The following is a 22448-nucleotide window of genomic DNA, read 5'->3' as shown; positions in this document are numbered from 1 at the left end:
CCCGACCTCACCCCTCCCCAGCCCTCTTGGGCTCTCCTGGAGATTGACTCTCTCTGACAGAAATGAGGATTAGTCTGAGGCCAAGAGGATGGGGCGGGGCACACGGATGGAGGATAAAGTTTCATAGGCCAATGATGTTTAGAAAGTTTCATAGGCCAATGATGTTTAGCTTTTGTGATGCTAGCCTGTGCGCTAGGTATATTCATATAGTTTGCTTCTACATAAAATGTAAAAAGGGCAGAGGCTTTGAAACCAAATACATTCAGATCCAAATCAGGGGTTGGCTACTTCCTGGCTATGTGACCTATAACAGCACCTCACATTTTGGACCTACATCTTCTTCTTCCTTAAAAGGGGTATCATGAGGGAATTCCCTGGTGGTCCAGTTGTTAGGACCCCGTGCTTTCACTGCTGAGGGCCCAGGTTCAATCCCTGGTCAGGGAACTAAGATCCTACAAGCTGTGCAGCGAGGCCAGAAAAAGGGGCAAGGAGGAGTATCATGAGAAGTGTTTTGTAGGGTTATTTTAAGGTTTAAAAGGAAAAGCATAAACCGGAGGTTGCAAACCTGGCTAGAATATTGTATTGTTAGCCCACACAGTACATTTTAAAAGTTTCAATTAGTTGCTAAATTTAAGAGTGGGGGATTTCACATGAAAGTAAAACTCTAGCATCTTTCAGAGAAAGGAAACGATCTGGGAACACAGTCTTGCAACATTCCATGGCAACCGTCTACTAGAACAGTGGGCCTCAAACCTGAGCAAGCATCAGAATCACTTAGACGACTTGTTCAAACACAGCTTTGAGAGCTCTACCTCCAGAGTTTTGATTCCGTAGGAGCGTGAGAATCAGCAACTAACAGGTTTCCGGGGCTGCTGTTGCTGCTGCTCAAGGGACCACACTTTGAAAACCATGAATAAGCTAAGCAGAGCTGATCTCTTGTTATGAGAGGAGCGATCTCTCCAGTTTCCATAATCCCCACCATCCCCACCATTGTCTCCCCTGTCCCCACTCCCACTCCAAATACTTCCATCCACATCACTCGCCTGGCCTGGAAGGGATTTAAAACTGTGACCTCTCGGGTGGGCTCACAGTAGGTGTTCAGTAAAAGGTAACTTGTTTTTATTTAACAATCTTATAACAATCTTAATAATTAGGTATTATTCTCATTTTACAGATGAGGAAACTGAAGTGCAGCTAAGGGAAAGTGACTTGCTGAAGGAAACAGCAGTAAATGATAAGGAAGATGCTTGTAAAGCCTTTTAGTTGTGTGGCTGCAGTTATTTCAATGTTACACACACACACACACACACACATACACACAGAACTCTATCTGAGGTTAGCACAGATGATGCATCAAAAAATTTGAACGTGACTTCATGAGTGTAAAATCATATTTATCAAGGAAGAAAGGAAAGAAGAAAAGGTTGAAACAGGAGGTGATATGAGTCAGCTGCAGACATGCCTGCTCTCAGATGACTGTAAACAAGTGAACACTGAAGATTTGAGAAATTCCCAGGAGTGAACAGGGTGTCTTTATATACAATGGGGCTTTGTCCTCTTGGACTGTTGGACCCATTCAAACTTCCTTCACTCCAAGGAAACCTCTCTCTCTGAGTGTATTGGCTATTTTGTTGTTTAGTCAGCTAGCATTCTTTTGTCCTTTTTCTGATAACAGTGGCCTGATTTTAATTTGGGAAATGACTCTTCCTCCACCCATGACAGGTGGGGTTGGAGGGGACTGCCATTCAGAGTTCCTGCCCTACCCCCAGACTGAGAGTGGCCAATCAGATGCTCTCGCTGGAATTTTAATCTTGACCAATGAGTGACAAAAGTTCTGAAAATGTATGGCACTCATTCAAAAGTGGCCTGAGAAGACCTTGGTTCTGTCTTGTTTACCATCCTTTCCAAGCGTGGTTCTTTTAGCATTACCTTCAGTTTCGTGAGCTAAACTAAATCAGCGCTATAGGTTGCCAACAGAAGATTCCAATGGGATGTAACTTAAGGGTACAGTTGGGAAGGGAGAATGCTTTCCTACACACTTTTTCTGGAAATGGAAGTTCATTTCCAGTCTCAGTATGAAGAGATTCTTCTCCTTCTTTGGAAATATTTTTCCAGTGTGATTTATATTCAAGATTTGTTATCCCTTCCTATCCTTTCAGCATGTGAGGTTATATGAGTGAACATATTTTCTAAACTGAAAAGCACTAGACAAATGGAAGAACCCTTTATTTTATTTTATTTTTAATATTTATTATTTAATTTTATTTTTGGCTGTGTCAGGCCTTAGTTGTGGCATGCGGGCTCCTCGTTGAGGCACACGGGCTTCTCTCTAGTTGTGGCATGTGGGCACAGTTGTTGTGGCGTGCGGGCCCCAGAGTGCATGGGCTCTCTAGTTGTGGCGCATGGGCTCTCTAGTTGTGGCCCACGTGCTCAGTAGTTGCGGCACATGGGCTTAGTTGCCCCACGGCATGTGGGATCTTAGTTCCCCAACCAGTGACTGAACCCGCATCCCCTGCATTGGAAGGTGGATTCTTAGCCACTGGACCACCAGGGAATTCCCAGAAGGACCCTTTATGATCACTTGCTGAGACAGACACTCTTCTTTCTGCATCCCTTATCCAAACAAGAATTTTAAGGAGAACTTAATTAACACATCACTTTAATGAAGATTTATAGCTTCCCTTGCTGCTACCAATGAAAGAAGATGCCTTCAACAGCTAGTATTAGGTTTATATAACTGAAGCATTTGTATAGCATATTGATCTAATTTTAAGTCTGGTTCAAAATAGGCATATGTGCTCCTGGCATTAAATAAGATAAGCCTCAAAGCTCTTGCATATCTCTTTGTTTTTTCATTCTCAACTTTAGCCCATCTTTCCCCTGTGGTTTTTCAGAATCGTTTCCATTCTATGGAAATCTCCAGAACCACACTTGGCTTCTACCTTAGCCAATGACCTGATCTCCTTCAGTCCCTTCCATGGAAATTTCTTCCAAATTCCATCCTTGTCAGTGAGTATATTTCTGAGGGAACCTTGTGAAGAGGAGAATCCCTTCTTTTCCAAGGTTGACTCTTCCACCAGGGGTTCCATACCTTCCCATACTCCCCGTCTTCTCATTCCCCTTCATCGTCATGTGTTCCCTCCCCATGGGATGGAAGTCTCCGTTATCTCTAAGGAAGAAATAAAAATAAACCACAAACAAACAAACAAACCAACAAACAAACAAAAAAAGGAAGGGAGAATGGGTGACCACTACATCCCCACACTGTTCTCACAAATTCCTTCTCTGCCTCCAATAGCCAGACTCAGTTTCTGCTGCTCACAACCAGCGACATCTGATGCCTTTACCAGGGTCACCTTCAAATTCCTCATTTCCAAATCCAATGGCCTTTTCTCAGCCCTCATCCTCCTCTAACTCACAGGTAAGGTCCTCATGGCATAAATGCAAATCAAATTCTTTATACAAAAATTTTTTTTGTGCATCATCTAGCTATAAAAACTATGAATAGCAGAGCTTTCCTATTTGAGTACTTTGAGTCCCACCTCTTGAACCACCAGGGCCTTAGAGGACACAGCTTTCAAACCTCTTTTAGAGGACAGTCTTTGAAGTCAGAGAGTCTTGGGTTCAAATCCCACTCCTGCCAGTATTGGTTATGTGACCTTGAGGAAGAGGTTAATCCCAGATCTATTATTTCCCATCTCTGTGACCTTGGCAAAGTCATTTAACCCTTCCAAGCTTCAGTTTCTTCTTTTGTAACATGAAATAGTACTTCTAGCCTCATAAGGTCAACATGAACTAAGATAATTTTTTTAAAAAGCAACCAAGGTAGCACCAACACATGATCAATAGCTGTTTTCAAAATGCCCCATAGATGCTCTGAGCTCTGTCGACCTGGCCCTGCTTCATCCCAGTGGCTCCGAGGATGTCATCTACCTTCATGCTCTGACAGCTCAGGTTCTGGACCAAAGACACTTTGTGCCTGCACTCCCAGCGGTTCATGGTGCCTGAAAGTATTTTGTCTTTGCCTGGGAAAGTCAGGCGTTATGGTTTCTCTGCCTGGTCTCCACGGGGAGAGAAACTGTAACAGACTCTCCCAGGTATCTACCCAACGGCCTTTCCTCTTTCTTCCTTCCTAAGAAAGAAAGCTCGATGTTGTGTGTGGCAATGAATTCTCTCCTAAAAACAGCCATTAAATATATACGTGAAAAATCTGTCAGTATAAGGCTATCTATGTGCTCTTAGGATGGAGATCAATAATAAATACTTAGCACTTTAAGAGTAAACAAAGTAAGAATCAAACATGAAATTCTAGGAAACTGACAAATGATTCCAATGAAATCTGATAATGAGTAAATAAAGAGCATATGCCAAAACACAGAGTTAAAAGAAACATATAATCCATGATGTAAAGTAGTTGAAAGAAAGAAAAAAAAGAGAAATGAAGGAAAGAAAGAACCTCCCTCTTCCTCCCTTCAACATCCCTTCCCAGGGTTTATCTAATCTCATCCTCCATATAGTCATGAGAGGTGGGCAGGGTAGATTTCATCATGCCCACTTTATAGAGGAGAAAACGAAGGCTGAATTGGCATCCCGAGTCCAGGGAGCACAACACAGGACAGGCAGGGGCAAAGTGCACACACAGCCAGTATGTACTCCAAGAATTAGTGTGGAATGCTTCGTAGAATTGTGTAAGGAAAGAGCATCCATGTAAACCAGATTTTTACAGTGGTTGTTATTCATCTGCATTATTACACAGTACCAGGCACCAGCCTCCCTTGTAAATAGACCCACCTCCAGGGTCGACCCACCTCCAGGGTCACATGGGGAGGCAAGAGCAGTGCTGTATTCTCCCTATTATTGTTATTCTGCACACTCCCTGGTTACATCATCCACTCTTCTTATACCATTTTCCATTAAGTGAATAATCTCAGATCTCCACCTCCAACATGGACCTCTCTCCATTCTTAGTGTGTTACATTCTCTCCTGTTGGCCAGTGACCTTTTAAAAATTAAATCAGATCATGATATTCCCCTGCTCCAAGTCCTCTAGAGGATTCCCACTGCACCTGGAATCACAGTCTAGATGCCCTACAATGGCCTGTGAGCAAATCCCTGCCGACTTCCCTCATACCTTCTCCTACTGCACAGGCCTTTCTGTTCCCCGCCTCATCGAGCTTGTTCCTACCCTGGTGCCTTTGCATCCACTCTTCTTTCTGCATCCCCTGGCCACTCACATGGCTCCTTCCCTCCTTCCATTCACAACCACCTGCCTTAAGTAGCCCTGCTTTGCTTCGCACTGGACTCTGCATGATTTTCTGCCTAGCAGTGATTTCTATGTGAAACTTATCTTGTTCATCATCATTGAGTGTGTATCCACCATCTACAATGTCAGTTCCCACAGAGCGGGGAGCTGTGTGTTCACCGTTGTGACCCAAAGCCTAGGACAGTGCCTGGCACACACGGCAGGCACTCAAATAGGACATGGTTATTCAGTCCTTCCTGGGTGCAGGCACTATTCTAAAGTCTTTACATGGAGTCACCCCCTTGGTCCTTACTACTGACCAAAGAGGTAGGTGCCGTTATTACGACTGCCATTGTGCAGAGGACTCAGACCATGACAGAAGTGACGTGACTTGGCCACATGGCTAGGAAGTTGGCAGAGCCAGAGTCTGAAGCCATGAAGTCTGGTCTGAGCTTTCGATCACCACATATTCTATCCCTAATCAGCGTTTCCTTAACGTGTGCCTGGATAAGTCAATGTCTACTCAACATCTTCCCATAAATGTTCTACAGGCACCATGGACTCAGTGATGACCAAACTGAACTCTTCGTCCTTCCCGCAAGGACTTGCTTCCCCTCCCTTCTCCCAGGAAGCTGCCTGCTGTCCGTGCTTCTTCCCTTTCCTCGCCCCCAGGAACAGTCTCGTAGCAAAACCTGTTGGTTGTTGCTCGTCACTGTCTCCTCTGCAGCCTCTGCCCTCTGCTGAGTCCAGGCCACTCCTGTCTCCCCTCTGGACACTTGTCACTGAAACAGGAGGAAAGGAGGCTGGGTACAACCTTTAAAAGAATGACATAGTCATAGGACATGACAAAAACTGGTTAGACCCAACTAGGTCCAAGATGGCAGAAGATTCGACTTCCAGTAGACCTTGAGTCTCATTATACGCTCATTGTAATACATTAGCATATGCCAAATGACACACCCACCAGCTCCATGACAGTTCCAAGGCCGACCATCAAAGATCAAAAAGTGGGTGGTGGCCCAATTCCTGGAAATCTCTGCCCCTTCCCCCAAATAGTTGGAATAATCCTCCCACTTTGAAATTACCCAGCCCATAAAAACTAACCACCCCATATTTCGGGGACTTTTGCCTCCTGAGATGACCCACACTCTGTCTGTAGAGTGTGTTTCTCCCAAGGCGGTTCTTGCGTTTTGAGATAGACTGCATTCTGTCTATGGAATGTGTATCTCTCTAAATAAATCCACTTCTTATCTATCACTTTGTCTCTCACTGAATTCTTTCTGTGATGAGACTTAAAGAAACTGAGCTTCATTAAGTCCTGAGACCAGGTGTGTGATTTCAATTAAAAGACCATGGGTTCAAGTCCCAATCTGGGCCACACGGTTTCATCACGACCCCACTGCCTTGGCCCCGCCCCTCCTCTCCACCAGGGTCTCCTAAGATGTCCAGGTCCGTCCTGTGGCCTCGGGTAAAGCCCAAAACTCTTAGCTCATCTCACAGGGCTCCTCAGGTCTGGTCCTTCAAGTCTACACCCAGTGCCATCTCGTCCCATCCTCCCACACATTCTCACACACCTCCTCCTCCTCATTCATCTCTTGCTTTTCCATGTGCTGAGAACACTTTCCCCACCTTCCTTTCAGGACTCTTGCTCATCCCTCAGGTCTCAGCTGAAAGTTCACTTCCTCAGGGTGTCCCTCCATCCAACTCCCACCACCTCCACGCTTGTCCAGTCCCCTGCTAACCCTCCCTTCACACCCCGTGCACCGCATTCCTTAGTAATCACTTGTTCAATATCTCACATAATTTCCTGCTAGAAAATAGACTATAAGAGAGCAGAGACTGTGTCTGTCCTGTGTACTTTAGTAGCTCAGTAAATATTTTCTAGTAATTACTCATATTAACTGATGATTTATAGACCCACTTTGTGTACACACACACACACACACGCACACACACAGAGTCTTTTAAAAACCAGGTACCGGGACTTCCCTGGCGATCCAGTGGTTAACATTCATGCTTCCAGTGCAGGGGATGTGGATTCGATCCCTGGTCGGGGAACTAAGATCCCACATGCCGCCCTGCATGGCCTAAATAAACAAACAAATAAATAAATTTTTAAAAACCAGGTACCAAAAGAGCGGGGAGGGTTTGTTGGGATTCAGGAAGAGGCCACTGGGGGCAGATGGTGCCTTCCTTAAAGAGTGGTTCCTAATGGCTGGTTCCTTGGGGCTTTAATCCCGAGGAGAACCAGCAGAAGCCCCCAAGTTCCCCCTACATTTCGGAGAGACCAGGGGGTCATATAAAGGGCTGGGTGGGGTGGGCATGAGGCTGGATCTGGGTGAGGCCTATCACTGAAGCAAGAGGGATTTAGATTAAGTGGGAGGAAGAATGGGACAAATTTGGAAGAGGTCTTTGACGTTCCTTGGACAATGGGGGAGATTCCTGAGGGCGGACTTCTAGAGGATGACACTACTACCCCAAAAAATGTTTTTTGTTCCTTTCTTTAATGCAGCTGACAGCACATTTAAAAAGCAGTCAGGAGCCAAGAAAACTAAAACTCTATGTATTTCTATACAATTCGCTTTGGTCTGTGGTATTCAAAGCACTTCAGCATCATAATCAACGTAGCTCTTAAAAATACCCAAAGGAGTGAATTTCTTAAGGCAGATACCATCACCCTATTTTGCAAAGAAAGAAACTGTGGTTCAGAGAGGTGAAGGGACTTGCCCAAGGTCACACAGCGACATTCAGAGCGACTGAAGCCAATCACTTCTATTTAGAACCAAGTACTTTTCCATTACACTGCAATTAATTAATATTTATTAATTATAATTAAACAACTTATTTTTAATAGTATTTTTATTACCCTTATCAGAGCTGCCATTCATTGAAGCATTACTCTGCCAGGCACTTACACAAGCATTCTACTAATATTATATCCTTAATTCTCACCATAATTCTATGAGAAGTTTTGAGAAAGAGAAAAGCAGCCCCTGAAATCTGGAAGCCCACTTGGCACTCACAGTTGGCCTTATGTTCCCTTGCTGAACATAAGTATTTCACAGAATATCAACATCAGGCAAGGCCATTCTGTGTCAGTGATGGATCAAGACAAAGATAGGATACTCTGTAATCATGTTTGAATACAGAAAAAATGAACTAAATTATACAAGTCACCAAATGATCAAGCATCCCCTATCCTGCCTAAGATAAGTGACTGCTGCTTCTTTACCCAACACAGCTCTAACCTCTATCTAGTTCTCCCTTCTTAGGTTAAGATACCAATTCATAGAACTGCCCCACTTCCTGACAGCATCCATTCAGAGCAAAGCCATCTTCCTGAAACACCGCCCCCAAATCACCTAACACAAGCCCACATCCCGTAAGTCCTTTCTAACAACCTCGTAATGAGAGCCATATGGTTCCCCAAGGTGGGGGAGTTCTCCCTTGCTGCAGTGAGTAATAAACCCAACTTGTTCAGCTAGGAATGGAAGTGTTTCTAGTGGTCTGTGGTTGGAAACATTAACAAGTATAAGCATTATCCTTATTTTATATTGAAAGAAAGTAAAACTCAGAGATGTTGAGAAATTGTCCCAAGACCATCAGGTAGTAAGTAACAGAATCAGTTCTGCCTTCTTATTTAACTACCTCTGCTGTTTAGGGTCTCTATTCCTCAATTTCCTCATCTGTACTGAGGCAGTTAGGCTCTGCTCTTCAAAGACCCAACCATCCCACATCTTCCTAGAGGCAGGGGCATGAAAACACTGTCAAAGTGGCTCTACCTGGGACAGCTGGGACCTCCTTTTGACTGGGGACCCAGTGGATTCTGAACAAGTCATTCCCACAAAGCCTTGCAGCTGAGACGGTCTAATAATGAACTTGAAATGTGGTGCATCCTGGGAAATACCTCCATAAGCCTTGGATTCCTGCCCCCCCCCTACATCCTACCCCCTACTCTCAGCCACCCTCATTCACTTGTTCATATTTTCATATTATCTGATTGTCACTGCTCTTGACTTACTGGGAAGAGCAAGAGAGGAGGGTGACTTAACCCTACTGACCATCCTCTTATTCTTACACCAACTTCTCTCCTCCAACCCAGTGAAGGGGCACCTCCTGAGGGTGGCTAACATCCTATCAGCCTCTGCCTCAATTGTAGGGAGCTGAACCAAAAGGATTTCCACAACTCTGAGGCCTGAGGCTCTGAAAGCTGCTGGAGGGAACTTAGCAAATGTTGCAAAAGAAGCTAAAAGACACTTTGTGGGAGAGGGGGTGGGGGGTACTTCCCTGACAGCCATCTCCCAATATCTGTAGGACTGTCTCAGGACAAAGACAGCAGAATAGGTCAGTAGGTTTCTTGGGAGCAGAGTCAGGACCAATGTGAATGTCAGGGCCAGATGGGAGGGGGACTCATTTGTTCAATGGGACAAAAGAGTTTCTACTGATGAATGCTGCCAGCTGGCATGTGCTGCCCAATGAAGTGAGCTCTCCGTAGGAGGAGGTATAAAAGCTGAGGCTGGTTGAGTATTTACCAGCTAAATGTTCTAGCATTTAATTATTCAGAAGCCTTCCCCAATTTTGCTTCCACCACCAATCCCTCCTTCGTTCCAACATCCACTCACCTATGTCACTCACCTCTGATGGGTCTGTTTCTTAAGGACGATAAAGGCGGCTGCCTCACTCCCCTCAGGAGCTGGGACTCGCAGAAGGGACCAGGAGACTCAAGCTTTAGGACAAGGGCTCTCATGCAAATGAGGTGCTTCCCTCATGTCTCCTGGGTATCTCCTCTTCCTCTGCTCTCTAGCAAGGGGACTCCCAGGTCCATCTATGTTCAGTGTTGAGTGGACTTTGACGAACACTTTGGGGTCTCCTCATGATGCTCAACAGCAACTTGGAAACAGTACAGACTCCAGTCTGGGAAATGGATGAAAGTAGAATCTTTGTTCTCATCTCTGCCTCTGTCTTACCCCAGAGTTCATGTTTCTCCTCTTCTCTCCACTTGATAGACTCCAATTCACCCTTCCAAACTCAGCTCAAACCTTGCCTCTTCTGGGAGGCTGATCGTGACCTCTCAGGTGACAGCCACGGCCTCCACCTTGACTTCCACAGCATGTATGTTTCTGAAACTCTATGTCTGCCTTCTAGGCTGGGCAGGGAGCTCTTTGCAGGTCAAGACTATACTGGTCCAGAGATGCTCTAAGTGGGGTGCAGTGGGGGACAGAAGAAAACATCTACAAATTTCTGCTTATTTCTCTCTAGCCTACCCTTTATTAAAATTTATATTATTGGGACTTCCCTGATGGTCCAGTGACTAGGACTCTGCACTTCCACTTCCGGGGGCATGGGTTCAATCCCTGGTTGGGGAACTAAGATTCTGCATGCCGTGTGGTGTGGCCAAAAAAAAAAAAAATCTATATTGTTGAATACTTGAAGTGTACATACTAGTGCAACAGGGTGCATATAATTATAATATAGAGATGGGATTTGCACACTCAGAATATTTACTGATGTGGGTGTGAGTAATCACATAGATTTGGAAGCTACTCACAGAGATTTGGTCATTACTGTTTCCCTGGTTCCTATCACAAAACAGACACTAAATATCAGTACATGTTAGAGTGATGAATGAACGAAGGAATGAGTGATGTTGCCTGGGTTTATTCTCTTATAATGTCTCATAGTTGTTAGCTGGGTGACACTGGGCAAGATACTTCCCTTTCTTAGGCCCTAAATTCCTCACCTATGAAGTAAGGACTTCGGATCAGTTTCTGTGCCACATGCCTTCCAGCATTAATTCTTCTAGGTGAGGTTGGAGTCACTCCTCCAGTGGAGGACAGCATAGTTCAGTCAGTAATTATCCTAGCAAGTGTTTAAATTGTACTAATTACATGCCAGGCTCTCTGGTCTAAGGGCTCAGCATGTCCTAATTCATTTATCCTCACAACAACCCCATGTAGGAAGAAGACAGCTGCAGAGAGGTTAAGTAACTTGTTCAAAGCCACATAGCGTGGCAGATGTGCGCCCACCCGACCACCGACCACTGCCACCCTCAGTGTTGTTGCCTGACTTCCAACTGCCAGTATCTGCAGCTCTTTGCCTGAGGGATTTCTTGGACCCACACAAGAAGCCTGTGCACGGAGGAAGCCAGAAGCCCCCAGCCAATGAATGACAGGGAGTTGGTATGTCAATGCTCTTTTCCCTCTTGGGGGAGGCAACCACAAACAAGGTGTTGACCCCATCTGGCCCATCCCCCATGGGAACTCATCATTAACAGTGCCAATGGGCTTGCTCACTCTATGTTCGTTGGCTGCCTTTCCTGCCCTTTCTTACCCGCTCCCATCTTACCCAACAAACTACTTTCCCTCTGCTTCTTAGGAACTGCACATTAAGGCAGATCCAGGCTCTGGATCTTTACAGACTGGCTGGGGAGTTGGGCTCTTAACTATCTTCCTCCCTGCAAAGGACGAAAGCTTTGGGGCAGTCTGCTAGGCTGTCATGGTTAGGGTCCTGCCATTTATTCACTGTGATGGGTTCAACTGTGTCGCCCACCAAAAAAAGAGATGTTGCAGTCCTAACCCCAGGAACTCAGGATGTGAGCTTATTTGGAAATAGGATCTTTAGTGTGGTGATTAAGTTAAGAGTTCATTAAGGTGGGCCCCCATCCAATATGACTGGTGTCCTGATAAAAAGGGCAAAGTAGGTCACAGACAGGGAGAATGCCCTGTGAAGCCTGGACTTAGGCTGCCACAAAGCCAGGCCTTCCAGGAGCTGGGAGAATGGCCTGGAATAGATCATTCTCTAGAGCCTTCAGAGGGAGCATTTCCCTGCTGACATCCTGATCTCAGACTTCTAGCCTCCAGAAGTGCGAGAGAAAAAAAATAAATAAATAAACCACTCAGTTCATGGTGCTTTGTTACAGTAACTCCGGGAAACCAACTCACATACCTCCTTTTCATCTTCAAAGGAGTCTCAGAAGATTAAATGAAGTAATGTCAGAAAGATGCTGAGCACAGAGCCTGGCACATGGCAAGCACTCACTAAATGGGGAGATGCTTTTCTTTAACTGAAGTGGCAATCCCCACCCTACCACAGGACCTCAGGGAAGGAGGTTCCTTGGGCAAGTGGACAGTTGAGTCTCATGCTCCTTCCTTTCTCTTTCTGAGAGTCCAGGAGAACAACCTGCACCCAAATTTGACCTGGTCCAAGAAGCGAAGAACGAAAGCTTTCATGTTGAGGTGTCTCTCACCCGGGTTTTTGTGTAGCTTGGGGCGGCCATTCAGAGGTAGATGGTGCTGTAATGGGTGTGCTTCCTATACCTGGCAGGGCCCAGTCTGAGGGCAGGAAAAGGGGAGGTGCCCACTGCTCTGCAGAATAGTGAGAAGGACCAGCATCTCCGTGGACCCTAGTGGTGAAGGCTCTCAGGGGCAAACCACAGAATCTACTCCAGTTAGTCTAATTAGGAAAATAATTTATTAAATATAAGATTTAAGCCACAGACAGCTAAATATTCAACATCACTGTGGGGAAAAGGGGTTTCTTTATTGAAAAATCCTCTGCCACCACTGACGCTCAGAACTGGATGCCAGAACTTCCATTGCTGCCCCCTCCAAGGAGTGCAGTGATGGTGGAGAGTGGGATGAAGGTGAGGAAAGAGGCAGAGTTCTGCTGAGGAGGGTAGGTCTGAGAAGGAAGCAGAGGAAGCGGCTCAACTCTTTCAGAAGCCAGAGCCCAGCCCTGTGTGGGGCCTCCTAGGACGTCACCATCTCAGGGGATCCCAGCTGCCCGGCGCTCTGCAAGAAGAAAGGAACTTGTTGATTGCCATCACTGAAGCCCCTGACCTTGATAGTCTACACCCTGACAGAGCCTTGACCGTCGCAGAGATGAGCAAGCACAGTACTGCTGACACTAGGATGAGCAACAAGAAAAAAAAACCAGTTTGCCAAGCGTAGGTGGGGCACTCAGGGGCACTGCAGACCCACTGTGCAGGGTGGTTGCCTCTGTGTTCCCATCTGAAAAAGGAGAGGAGATGAGTGGCTTAGGTTATCTAGAGGGCGATTCCAGTTGTGACCTTCTGCCAAGCTGGCCCGCGGAGGATGTACTCAGTGTGTGGTTTCCCAGGACACTGCAGCCACTTTTCCTGGGCAGTAGCGAGGGGGAAAAGACACTGTGCAGGTGTGAATGGTGTGTGGCCCCCTGAGCTCCACCTCTTTCCCCAGACCTTCCCCTCCCACCCTGCCCTGCCCCTTTCTTACCCTAGGGCCCTGTTGCGGCCACCACAGGTGCTGATGCAGTCCTCCTTATCCAGGAAGTTGTTCTGCTTCCTTCTGCACCCACCGTAAACGAAGGTCTCGCAGAGCCCAGACTTGGCGTTGTAGAAGTATCTGATGAACAGGGCCCTGCAGGGACCTGTGTAGGGAGGCTCCAGGCACAAGGCAGGGCGCAGGGCTGCCGGGACTGGGAGGGGCTCTGGGTCAGTTATGAGAATGGGGATCACAGCTCGGTCTACAGGGTCGGCAACTGAAACCACCAGTGTCTTGAAATAGAGAATGATGGGGTTGGGGGTGGGGCATTAGCAGAGCTTGAAATGTGAAGCCTCCATTGAACGGTCTGCATTCTGAGGCATTATTATTACTGTTGTTAGGTGTGAGGATGACATGGTGATGATGTAAAAAACCATACACCCTTCATGAAGTATTTGTGGAATGATTGGCATGATGCCTTAGATTAGCTTTAAAAAAACTCTGGGGGAAAAAAAGGACATACATAAACAATATTCTCCATATGTTGATAATTGCTGAAAGTGAACCATGTGTACATCGGGTTTATTATATAATTTTCTGTACTTTTGAGTATGGTTGAAATTTTCCACTATTAAAAAAAGTATGAAAGAATCATGCTATAATGGAGAAAGGCATGGAAAAACATACAGTGTATTTACTTTGGCTATCTCATGGGGGTGAGAATACTAGAATCTTGAGGGGTGTGATATGGTGATTTATAATAAGAAATATATATTTGGTCTTCGTTCCATCCTGGCACAGAGCTTCTAAAACACTTGGAATTTCCTAAGTGAGGAGAGCAATAAAAGTGTCTTCAATTATGTGAAGAGGGTGACTTTTGGAAAACCCCTAGGTAACTCAAGGATGGGGGCTGGTTGCCAGGGGAAACAAGTGCCTGATCAGATGGTTGAACTTTCACCCCGACACCCCAAAGCGCCTAGCTCCAGGGAGAAGAGAGTGGGTGGAAGTTTATCAATCACCAACGGTTAATGATTTAATCAATCATGACTATGTAATGAAGCCTCCCATAGAACGCAAAAGCATTGAATTTGGAGGGTTTCCTCGTTGGCAAACAGGAGCAGATTTGGGGGGTGTGTACTGATGAGAGAGAGCGTGGAAGCTCCGTGCCCTTTCCCCTTCCCTTGTCTTATGCAGCCCTTCCATATGGTTGTCCTGAGCTATATCCTTTTATGATAAACTGTTAATCTTGTAAGTAAAATGTTTCCCTGAGTCTGTGTCGCTCTAGCAAATTAATTTAACTCCATGGTGGTCGTGGGAACCTCTGATATGTAGTTGTTGGTCAGAAGCATGAGTGACAAGCTAGACTTGTAATTGGCCTCTGAAGATGGAAGGAGACCTGTGGGATACAGTCTTTAACCTGTGGAATCTGACACTATTTCCAGGTTCCTAGCCTTAGAACTGGTATGACGGTAGGAAAGCCAGTCAGTGTTCCCTGAGAATTTGAGAATTGCTTGGTGGTTTGGAAAAACAAACACATAGCAAGAAGAGGAGTCTTAAAACTTTCCTTACACATCTTTATATCCTCTCAAGTTCTTATGAGCATATATTCCTTTTGCAATTACGAAAGAAGAAATATTTAAAATAAAATATACCGCAATTTTTATAATGAGTAAATTTATATTGTAGAAGAATATGTATTGACATCAGAAAATGGTTGCAGCATATTGTGGAGTAAAAGAAGCACTCCATCCAGTGACATATTAGTTTTGTAAAGCTTAAAACTCCTGCCGTGAAGATATGAGTGTCAATCCCTTTTTTAGCAACAGATCCCTTCTTTCAAAGGAAAACTTATTAAAAGAAACCTGGGTGTTGGGTTGGAACCCCATCCTCAGCCCTCTCACTACCTACCCCCAGCCATTCTCTCACCCCTTCCTACCCGAGTACCCCCAAGTCTCAAGGAACATCTAGTGCAAATCCCTGGACTATATTCTTTAAGGTCTTAGAGGACCCACTCTTTGGCTGTGTGACCTTAGGGAAGACAAGTAACCACTCTGAGCCACAGCATCCTAATCATAGAAATGAGCATAATAATCCCAACCTTAGAGACTTGTTGAGAGGATTACAGATGATATCTGTCAAGTAACTGGCAATCGATCAATGCTCAATAAATATTATTATTAGAGTAATTGTTAGATGCACTCATTCAATTTTAATTTAATATTCCAGGGCAGTGTCCAAGCTAAAAATCACCTGTGGACACAATTGCCCATTAAAGCCCTTCAACCCACCCACACCAATGCACAACAGACGAGTCCCCAGGGACCACCCTGGACATCAAAACAGTCAGGTTTTCCAACATTGGGACATATAATGCTTCTTTTCTGGAGCCTCAGATTAAGAAAATGGCTTCCTTTTAGAACTGTAGTATATCAAGAACGCATTTATTCTATGTAATGTTTTAAAATGTGTATTGGTCAGAAATTGGAAAAATAATTATATATTTTAGACATAAGTTGTCAAAATGTAAAATATCTTGATGAACATTTAAGATAGGAACTCAAATTCTCTGAATTATTCAATGTGTCTATTCAGCCACAGACTTCTCAATCCCTTCAATTAACCAAAAAGAAAATCCTGTGAAACACAGGCTAATCACATAAATGTCCAGAGAACAGAGGGAAAGCTCTCATTTATGAGAAAACCTTGGCATCGATTGGAAAGTTGCTTTCTTAAACATAAGGAATGGCAATTCTCTATTTAAAAGAAGAGTTTCCTCTTTGAAGCAGAAAATTACATCTGATAGAAGATAATATTTTCACTTGAACTTGCAATCAGGAATGAGGCATATTCAGGTCTCAATGTAAAGCTCTTGGTCTCAGCCGAGCAGGGCCAGGATTAGAGTGAAGCAAACAGGCAGGTCAAGCAAGTGCAGGGTCACATCCTGTCTTTATTTAAAACATTCACATTGAGTGCATGGTGGATTTTTGCATTAATTTTTGATGTTTTACACTATTGCAATCAATTATGATTTATCTGCATTATAAGTTTTTTTAGCTTCCCTTTAAATTCTGGGCTTGAGGTGAGTGCCTCTCACCTCACCCTAGTCCCAGCCCTGCCACGGAGGTGGAGCATGTTCTCTCTGGAGGCTGGGGAGGTGAGGAAAGGGCAGGCTGTGCTTCCAGAGGACACGGGGTTGCACTGTTCCCTCCTCATCTCTGGATGAACAAGTCAATTAGTTCCTGTACATGAGGACCTCAGAGTAGAAGGATGTATCCGTAATCTTTGGGTTGCAGGATTTGGAAATCTTGATTTACTTTTTTATGTTTTTCTTTATTGTCTAAGTTTTAGATAATGAACACATACTACTGCATTTATGTATCAGGAAACAGCAAAGGAAAGATAATTAATTGTTTAATTAAGGAACAGAATTATCCTCTACAGAGCAACTCAGTCATGTTATTCAAGAGAACTGGGATCCACCCAGGGAACAACATAGGTACACACTCCATCATGGCTCACCTGGACCACAGCAGCAGCCTGCCCAGGGGCCTCTGTCTCTGCCCTCGCCCCCTAGAGGCCACTCTCTGCACTGCAGCCACAGAGACCCTGATACAACCCTGAGTCCTATCCCATTGCTCCCGTGACCAATCCCTCAGTGACTCCCCATCTCTCTCAGAGTCAAATTCTGATTCTTATAAAGTCCTACAAAGCTGGTCAGGACCTGCCCCCATGGCCTCTCTGCCTCATCTCCTTCCACTCCCTCCCCTTCACCCACTCAGCTCCAGCCACCCTGGTCTTGGCTGCTGCTCAAACACACCAGGCACGTTTTTCTGCAGCCTCTGCTCAACGCCTCCTTATCACAGAGGGTTTCACTGACCAGTCTACAGAAGGAGCACAGCCTCCTTTACCCCCATCACTCTCTACCTTCAAGACACTTGCCATGACCTGGTATACTATTTCCACCTACTCAATTGTCTGTCTTCCTCCTAGAGGGCACTGGTTCTTGTGCTATGTTTTATTCACAGCTGCGCCCCCATACCAAGAACAGTAGCTTGTAGGGGCTTGATAAATATTTGTCAAATGAATGAATCTCCCATTTCATGCTCATGCCAAGTGCACAGTCATTGAGTAGAATGAATATAATTAAATTCTTGTTAGTTAAATGTCTATTTGATGAGGGGGCACTGAAACTGAGCAGGACCCTGTGGGGTTCTGGGCACAAAAGTCTTTCTGTGTTGCCCTCCACCTCCATTTCTTATTTGCAGGAAAAAGGCTTCAGCCTCCTAGACCTTCCAGAACACCAAACGGCAGATTCAAACAGTTGCTAATCAGGGATGTGAGGGAATGCAGAAACAAAGGAGAAGCAGTCAAGAAACAATAGTGTCCAGGTTCCTCCAGAAGGAATATACTTCTCAACATCTTTGAGTTCTTCTGCAGGAACTAAGTCCCCCGCCCAGGTGGAGGATGGTAACTTCTGGCTGAGCACAAGATTCTTGGAACGCTGCCCTGTTACCTCACCACCAACCAATCAGAAGAAAGTCACACACCCTGCAGCTCTCATCCCAAATTTTGCCTGTAAAAACTTCTCCCTCCCTGAAAACCATGGGGGAGTTTGGGGTTTTTAAGGTATGAGCCAGCCTAGTCTCCTTGCATGGCCCTGCAATAAACCTTTCTCTGCTTCAAACTCACACGTTTCGGTTTGTTTGGCCTCACTGTGCGTCAGGCACACAAATGTGCATTCAGTAACAGCACGCCTGGATAATTATGAATCTAGCTCTAATATTCTGTATCCTGAGAGGATAATAAAATAATAGTCAGACATGGGGGTAAGGGGAAGGGCCTTGAGTTTTTACTAATATTCTAACAGCCTGGGAGAAGCACAGCCTTGACCCCAAGAGCAAAGTCACAGAAGTGTTGCATTTCTTGCAATAATAATGGAGAAATAATGTCATTATTGACCCCTAAATATTTTTTCTTGAAGGAAGGAGGTAGGTAGACAAATTTTTTCAGACTAAGACATCTTGGTGGAAAAAGGACATTATTGGGCATGAAATGTGAAAAAACTCTATATTCATGATGGATAATCCCTTGTAAGAACTTGTTTGGTAGTTATCTCTTGCACAGGTGAGGAAATTGCAGAAAAGCGACTGACCTCAGGTCACAGAGCAGGTGAGTAGTAAGGTCAGGTCAGTATATGATCCTGTTACAACTCATTTGATGAAACACCTGACATCTGCAGGGAACTCTTAAAATATAGATAACTGGTAAGAATTTCTGGGAGCACTGCCCCCCACTTTTACTCCCCTGTATCTGAGCCTCATCCCAGCCACCAAAGCCCAGGGATGTATGAATCTGGATTTCTTCCCTGACGCCAAATATGTGGTGTCTCTTCCAACACCCACCAATCCTCCAACGCCAACTGGGCGGCCCCCAAGTCAACTCACTTCAGACACTAAATCCGCGGAGTTAACGCCGACCCCAGCGGTTGAAGGCTCAATGCCATCAGATAGCCCCCACTTCAAATGACAGCTACATGTCCCTGGGTCACACATACTTCTGACCAACTGGCTATAAATCTGGGGGCTCTGGGACCCCACTTTCAACTTTCAGTAACGTACTAGAACGACTCACAGAACTCAGGAAGGTCCTTTACTGACAGTTCTGGGTTATTATTGATAGAAAGGATAAAACTTAGGGACAGTTGAATGGAGGAGATGCATAGGGCAAAGGGGGGGTGAGGGGTGCCGAGGGGTGCCGAGCCTCCAGGCCCCCTTAGGACAGTCCCCCCTCACATCACCTCGAATATTCACCACCCTGGAAGCTCTCCGATTCCCAAAGTTTAGGGGTTTTTTTATTGACGTTTCAATAGGTAAGCAATTTGATTGAATCATTGGCCACTGGTGACTGAACTCTCCTTCAGTACACTCCCCTTTCCCCAGAGTTGCTGGGGGTTGAGGGTTCTAACTCTCTAATCACCAAATGGGATTTTCTGGAGTCCAGCCCCATCCTGAAGCTATCTGAGGTCACTTTCATTACCATACAAAAGACAGTAAATTCCAAGGGTTTCAGGAGGCCTGGGCTTGGAACCAGGACAAAGATCAAATATTGACCTTTTTATTACACTACAGTGAGGTTCAGGGACGCAGCAGAGACCAGGAATAGAGAGTTTCAGAGATGGGGTCCCCGGTCTTGTAGAGTTAGGCAGGATAATTTGTTTTAAAGCTGAAAGCGTAATGATTTCTTTTTTAGAGTCATGAAATGTCCCTGGAGTTTAAGCTGCCCAACTTCCCAGGAGAAATCCAGAGAGGGCTGTCAGCACCCACCCCACCCCTGCTCCCCAGCCCCTTCCACGGACTCCCCTCATTCCCCCCTCCCCCCAGCCTGTAGAGGAGAGGTGGGTCAGGACTTACCTTGGGCCTGGTTGCTGGTTTCACCCCCCGGGGTGCCGGCCACTAGGGTGCCCAGGAGGACGAGAAGGGCTGCAGAGAGGCAGAGGCAGCTCATGTTCGTGGCCTCGCAGGAGGGCTTCTGAGGAAAGCTGGGGGCTGACAGAGCTTTTCCCACCCCAGCTGAGGGGTGGGACAGGCAATGAGGAGGGGAGTGAGGAAGGGGAGGAGCTGGGCTCAGTCCTGTACATTGCGTAATCTCCCCACCTCCCCTGGTCCTGCTTCTGCCTGCTGGGGCCAAGTGCTCAGTAACAGTGCTTCTCAGACTTGACTCTGCCTGTGGGTCCGTGGAAGTAAATACACATTCTGATCCCCCAGGTCTGGGTGAGGCCTGAGAAGCTGCATTCCTAACAGGCTCACCGTTACAGGTGTGTCCCCAACACATTTCCTCTTCTGTAAACTGGTCCTCAGAACCACGCTTTGAAAGCAAGCCTGGAGGAGACTCACCGGGGTGGAGAAGGGTAGCAGGCACAGAGAAAAGCTGCCTTTCCCATGCACCTTGGGAAAGCGGCAGAGGAGCCAAGATCGGGAAGAGCTGAATCTCAGAAAGCCCCACATTCTCTCCCCCGCTGATCTGCGTCTCTTCCTAATTCTCTGCCTTTACCTTAATTCTTTGGAATGATCACACACTGGTAGCCTATGAGAAGTACAAGTCAGTGGACTCCTTCTGCAGAAACAAACGTGAGTCTCTCCCCATCCCCTGAGGATGAAGCGATAGATTAGATTTCCACGTGCTGGCATCACACCACGCTGTGTGCACAAGTCTGTAGGCTCGGAACGACCATGTTGCCCCCGCCCAGTTACCACCGAGACCCTCAGGTCTGGATGTGAGTGAATTGCCAGGACCCTCAAACCAGTGGCAAACACCCTTGGGAGAGGAAAGCCTCGATTCCTATCTTATGCTGGAGACAGACTTACCTGGGATGTCGGACCCCATGGCGTTATAACTGCATGTTTCACCATGAGGGGGAATGGATTACATGCTCCCCCTCAAAATATACCACATGGCGTGTTGGTTATTTTGAGCTGAAGACATTCAAGGTCCAAAAGACTCAGGAAGAGACATTACTATTCGCTTAACTGCCTAAAGGATTTAGATAGAGGGCCTGTATCAGGAAGAGAGCTAATCCCAGATAACTTTTAGTATCAGTAACACTTATCTACCTGCCCAGCATGGCAAATATTTGTTAATCAGATATCTGCTTTTCTCATCTTCCTGGAATTTATCTTCCTCCCCTTGGAGCCCCAATCCTCACTTCCTTCTCCTTCACTCAGGATGGCATATAAGCCTCAATTGCCTGACCGTCTTTGGGTCCCAGGTCTTTGGGGATGCTGTACGTATGAAATTTGTTTTTCTCCTGTTCATCTGTCTTATGTCGTTTGTCTTACCAAACCAGCGAAGGAACCTAGAAGGGAAGCAAGGAAAGGTTTCCTCCCCAACAACAGTAGGAGGACCTGGGTTTGGCAAATTACTTAGTGTTCCTGGGCCTTGGTGCCCTCATCTGTAAAATGGGATTGTTTATAAAATCAACTCCATTTCTTTGAGATGCTGTGAACGCATTTGAGACTAATGAATAGAGAATGCTCAGCTCTGTGCCCCTGGGTGGTAAATACTCAAAGATTCAGGGTTCCTCTTGTGATCATCAACATGACACCCAACTCCCAGTAGGAATGTCTGGATCTGACCTCAGGCCTGTGTTGAAATAAATATCTAGATTCAAGATGAGCCACTCCAGCCTGGGGTGTCATGTCAGCAAACCAAAACCTAACTCTGGGTCCTTGTAAATGCTCTGTAGTTCTCTGGACCCATGGGGATGGAGACTTCCCACTTCATGAAGTGCTAAATAGACAGTATCACCTAAATTGTCTTCTTTAATCATTTTAAACAAGGGAAGTGCCTGCTTTCCCTCTGGGGTCTGGGGCTTCCCTAACTGAGGTCAGCCGTGCAGGCAGTATACGCCCATGTGACTGACCACAGTAAAAACCTGACTCCCAGGCAGGAGCGAGCTTCCCTGGTTGGCAACTGCTCGGATGCATTGGGCTGAGGGAAGCAAGCAGATTTTTTGTGACTGGACAGGGAGGAGACATTTGGAAGCTTGTGCCTGGGTCCTTCCAGCTTCACCCCGTGCATTTTTCCCCTTTGTTGATTTGACTCGGTATCAATTTCCTGTAAACCTAAGTATTACACCTTAGTGTCCTGTGAGTCTTTTTATGAATTAAACCTGAGTGTGGTCTTCGGGATTCCAAACACAGGTAGTTTCCATTGTTATCTCCAAATAGAAACTATATCCACAAAAGTTAAATAACTTGTCTGAGATCACACAGATAGCAAAAGGCAAAGCTGGAAATTAAATTTCTCCTGTAGACATGCTTTTAACAACTACTGGATGACAAGTGAAGATAATCTAACATAATTGATGTCTCAAATAGAAAACTCAACAACTGGAACAGAAAATTTATTTCAAGACGTAATATAAGAAAACTTCCCTAAAAAAATCTGTAGATTGAAAAAACATTCCA

General features: G+C 45.6%; 1 protein-coding gene across 1 annotated transcript; it reads right to left on the bottom strand.

The window, feature by feature from the left end:
- Window positions 1-12760: 12760 nt before the first annotated feature.
- Window positions 12761-19987, bottom strand: LOC103000854 (serum basic protease inhibitor-like). The gene is made up of 3 exons (XM_057529644.1): window positions 19893-19987; window positions 13495-13687; window positions 12761-13032 (listed from the first exon to the last, which is right to left on the bottom strand). The coding sequence occupies exons 1-3, from the start codon at window positions 19984-19986 to the stop codon at window positions 12999-13001; spliced, it is 321 nt and encodes a 106-aa protein (XP_057385627.1). The 5' UTR covers window position 19987; the 3' UTR covers window positions 12761-12998.
- Between the last annotated feature and the right edge of the window lie 2461 nt (window positions 19988-22448).

Source organism: Balaenoptera acutorostrata, chromosome 15 (assembly GCF_949987535.1).
Source record: "Balaenoptera acutorostrata chromosome 15, mBalAcu1.1, whole genome shotgun sequence".
In the NCBI taxonomy this organism is placed as follows: domain Eukaryota; kingdom Metazoa; phylum Chordata; class Mammalia; order Artiodactyla; family Balaenopteridae; genus Balaenoptera; species Balaenoptera acutorostrata.
Note: the sequence above shows the minus strand (reverse complement) of the source record. Positions and strands in the feature narration are given on the sequence as shown.

Bases quoted from the DNA above. Each gene is read 5' to 3' on its own strand.
- LOC103000854 (XM_057529644.1), bottom strand. From the start codon at position 19,986: ATGAGCTGCCTCTGCCTCTCTGCAGCCCTTCTCGTCCTCCTGGGCACC. The intron at 13,688-19,892 runs GTAAGTCCTGAC...CAGTCCCGGCAG, and splicing joins AACCAGCAACCAGGCCCAAG to CCCTGCGCCCTGCCTTGTGC. The intron at 13,033-13,494 runs GTAAGAAAGGGG...TTCTTCTTGCAG, and splicing joins GGCCGCAACAGGGCCCTAGG to AGCGCCGGGCAGCTGGGATC.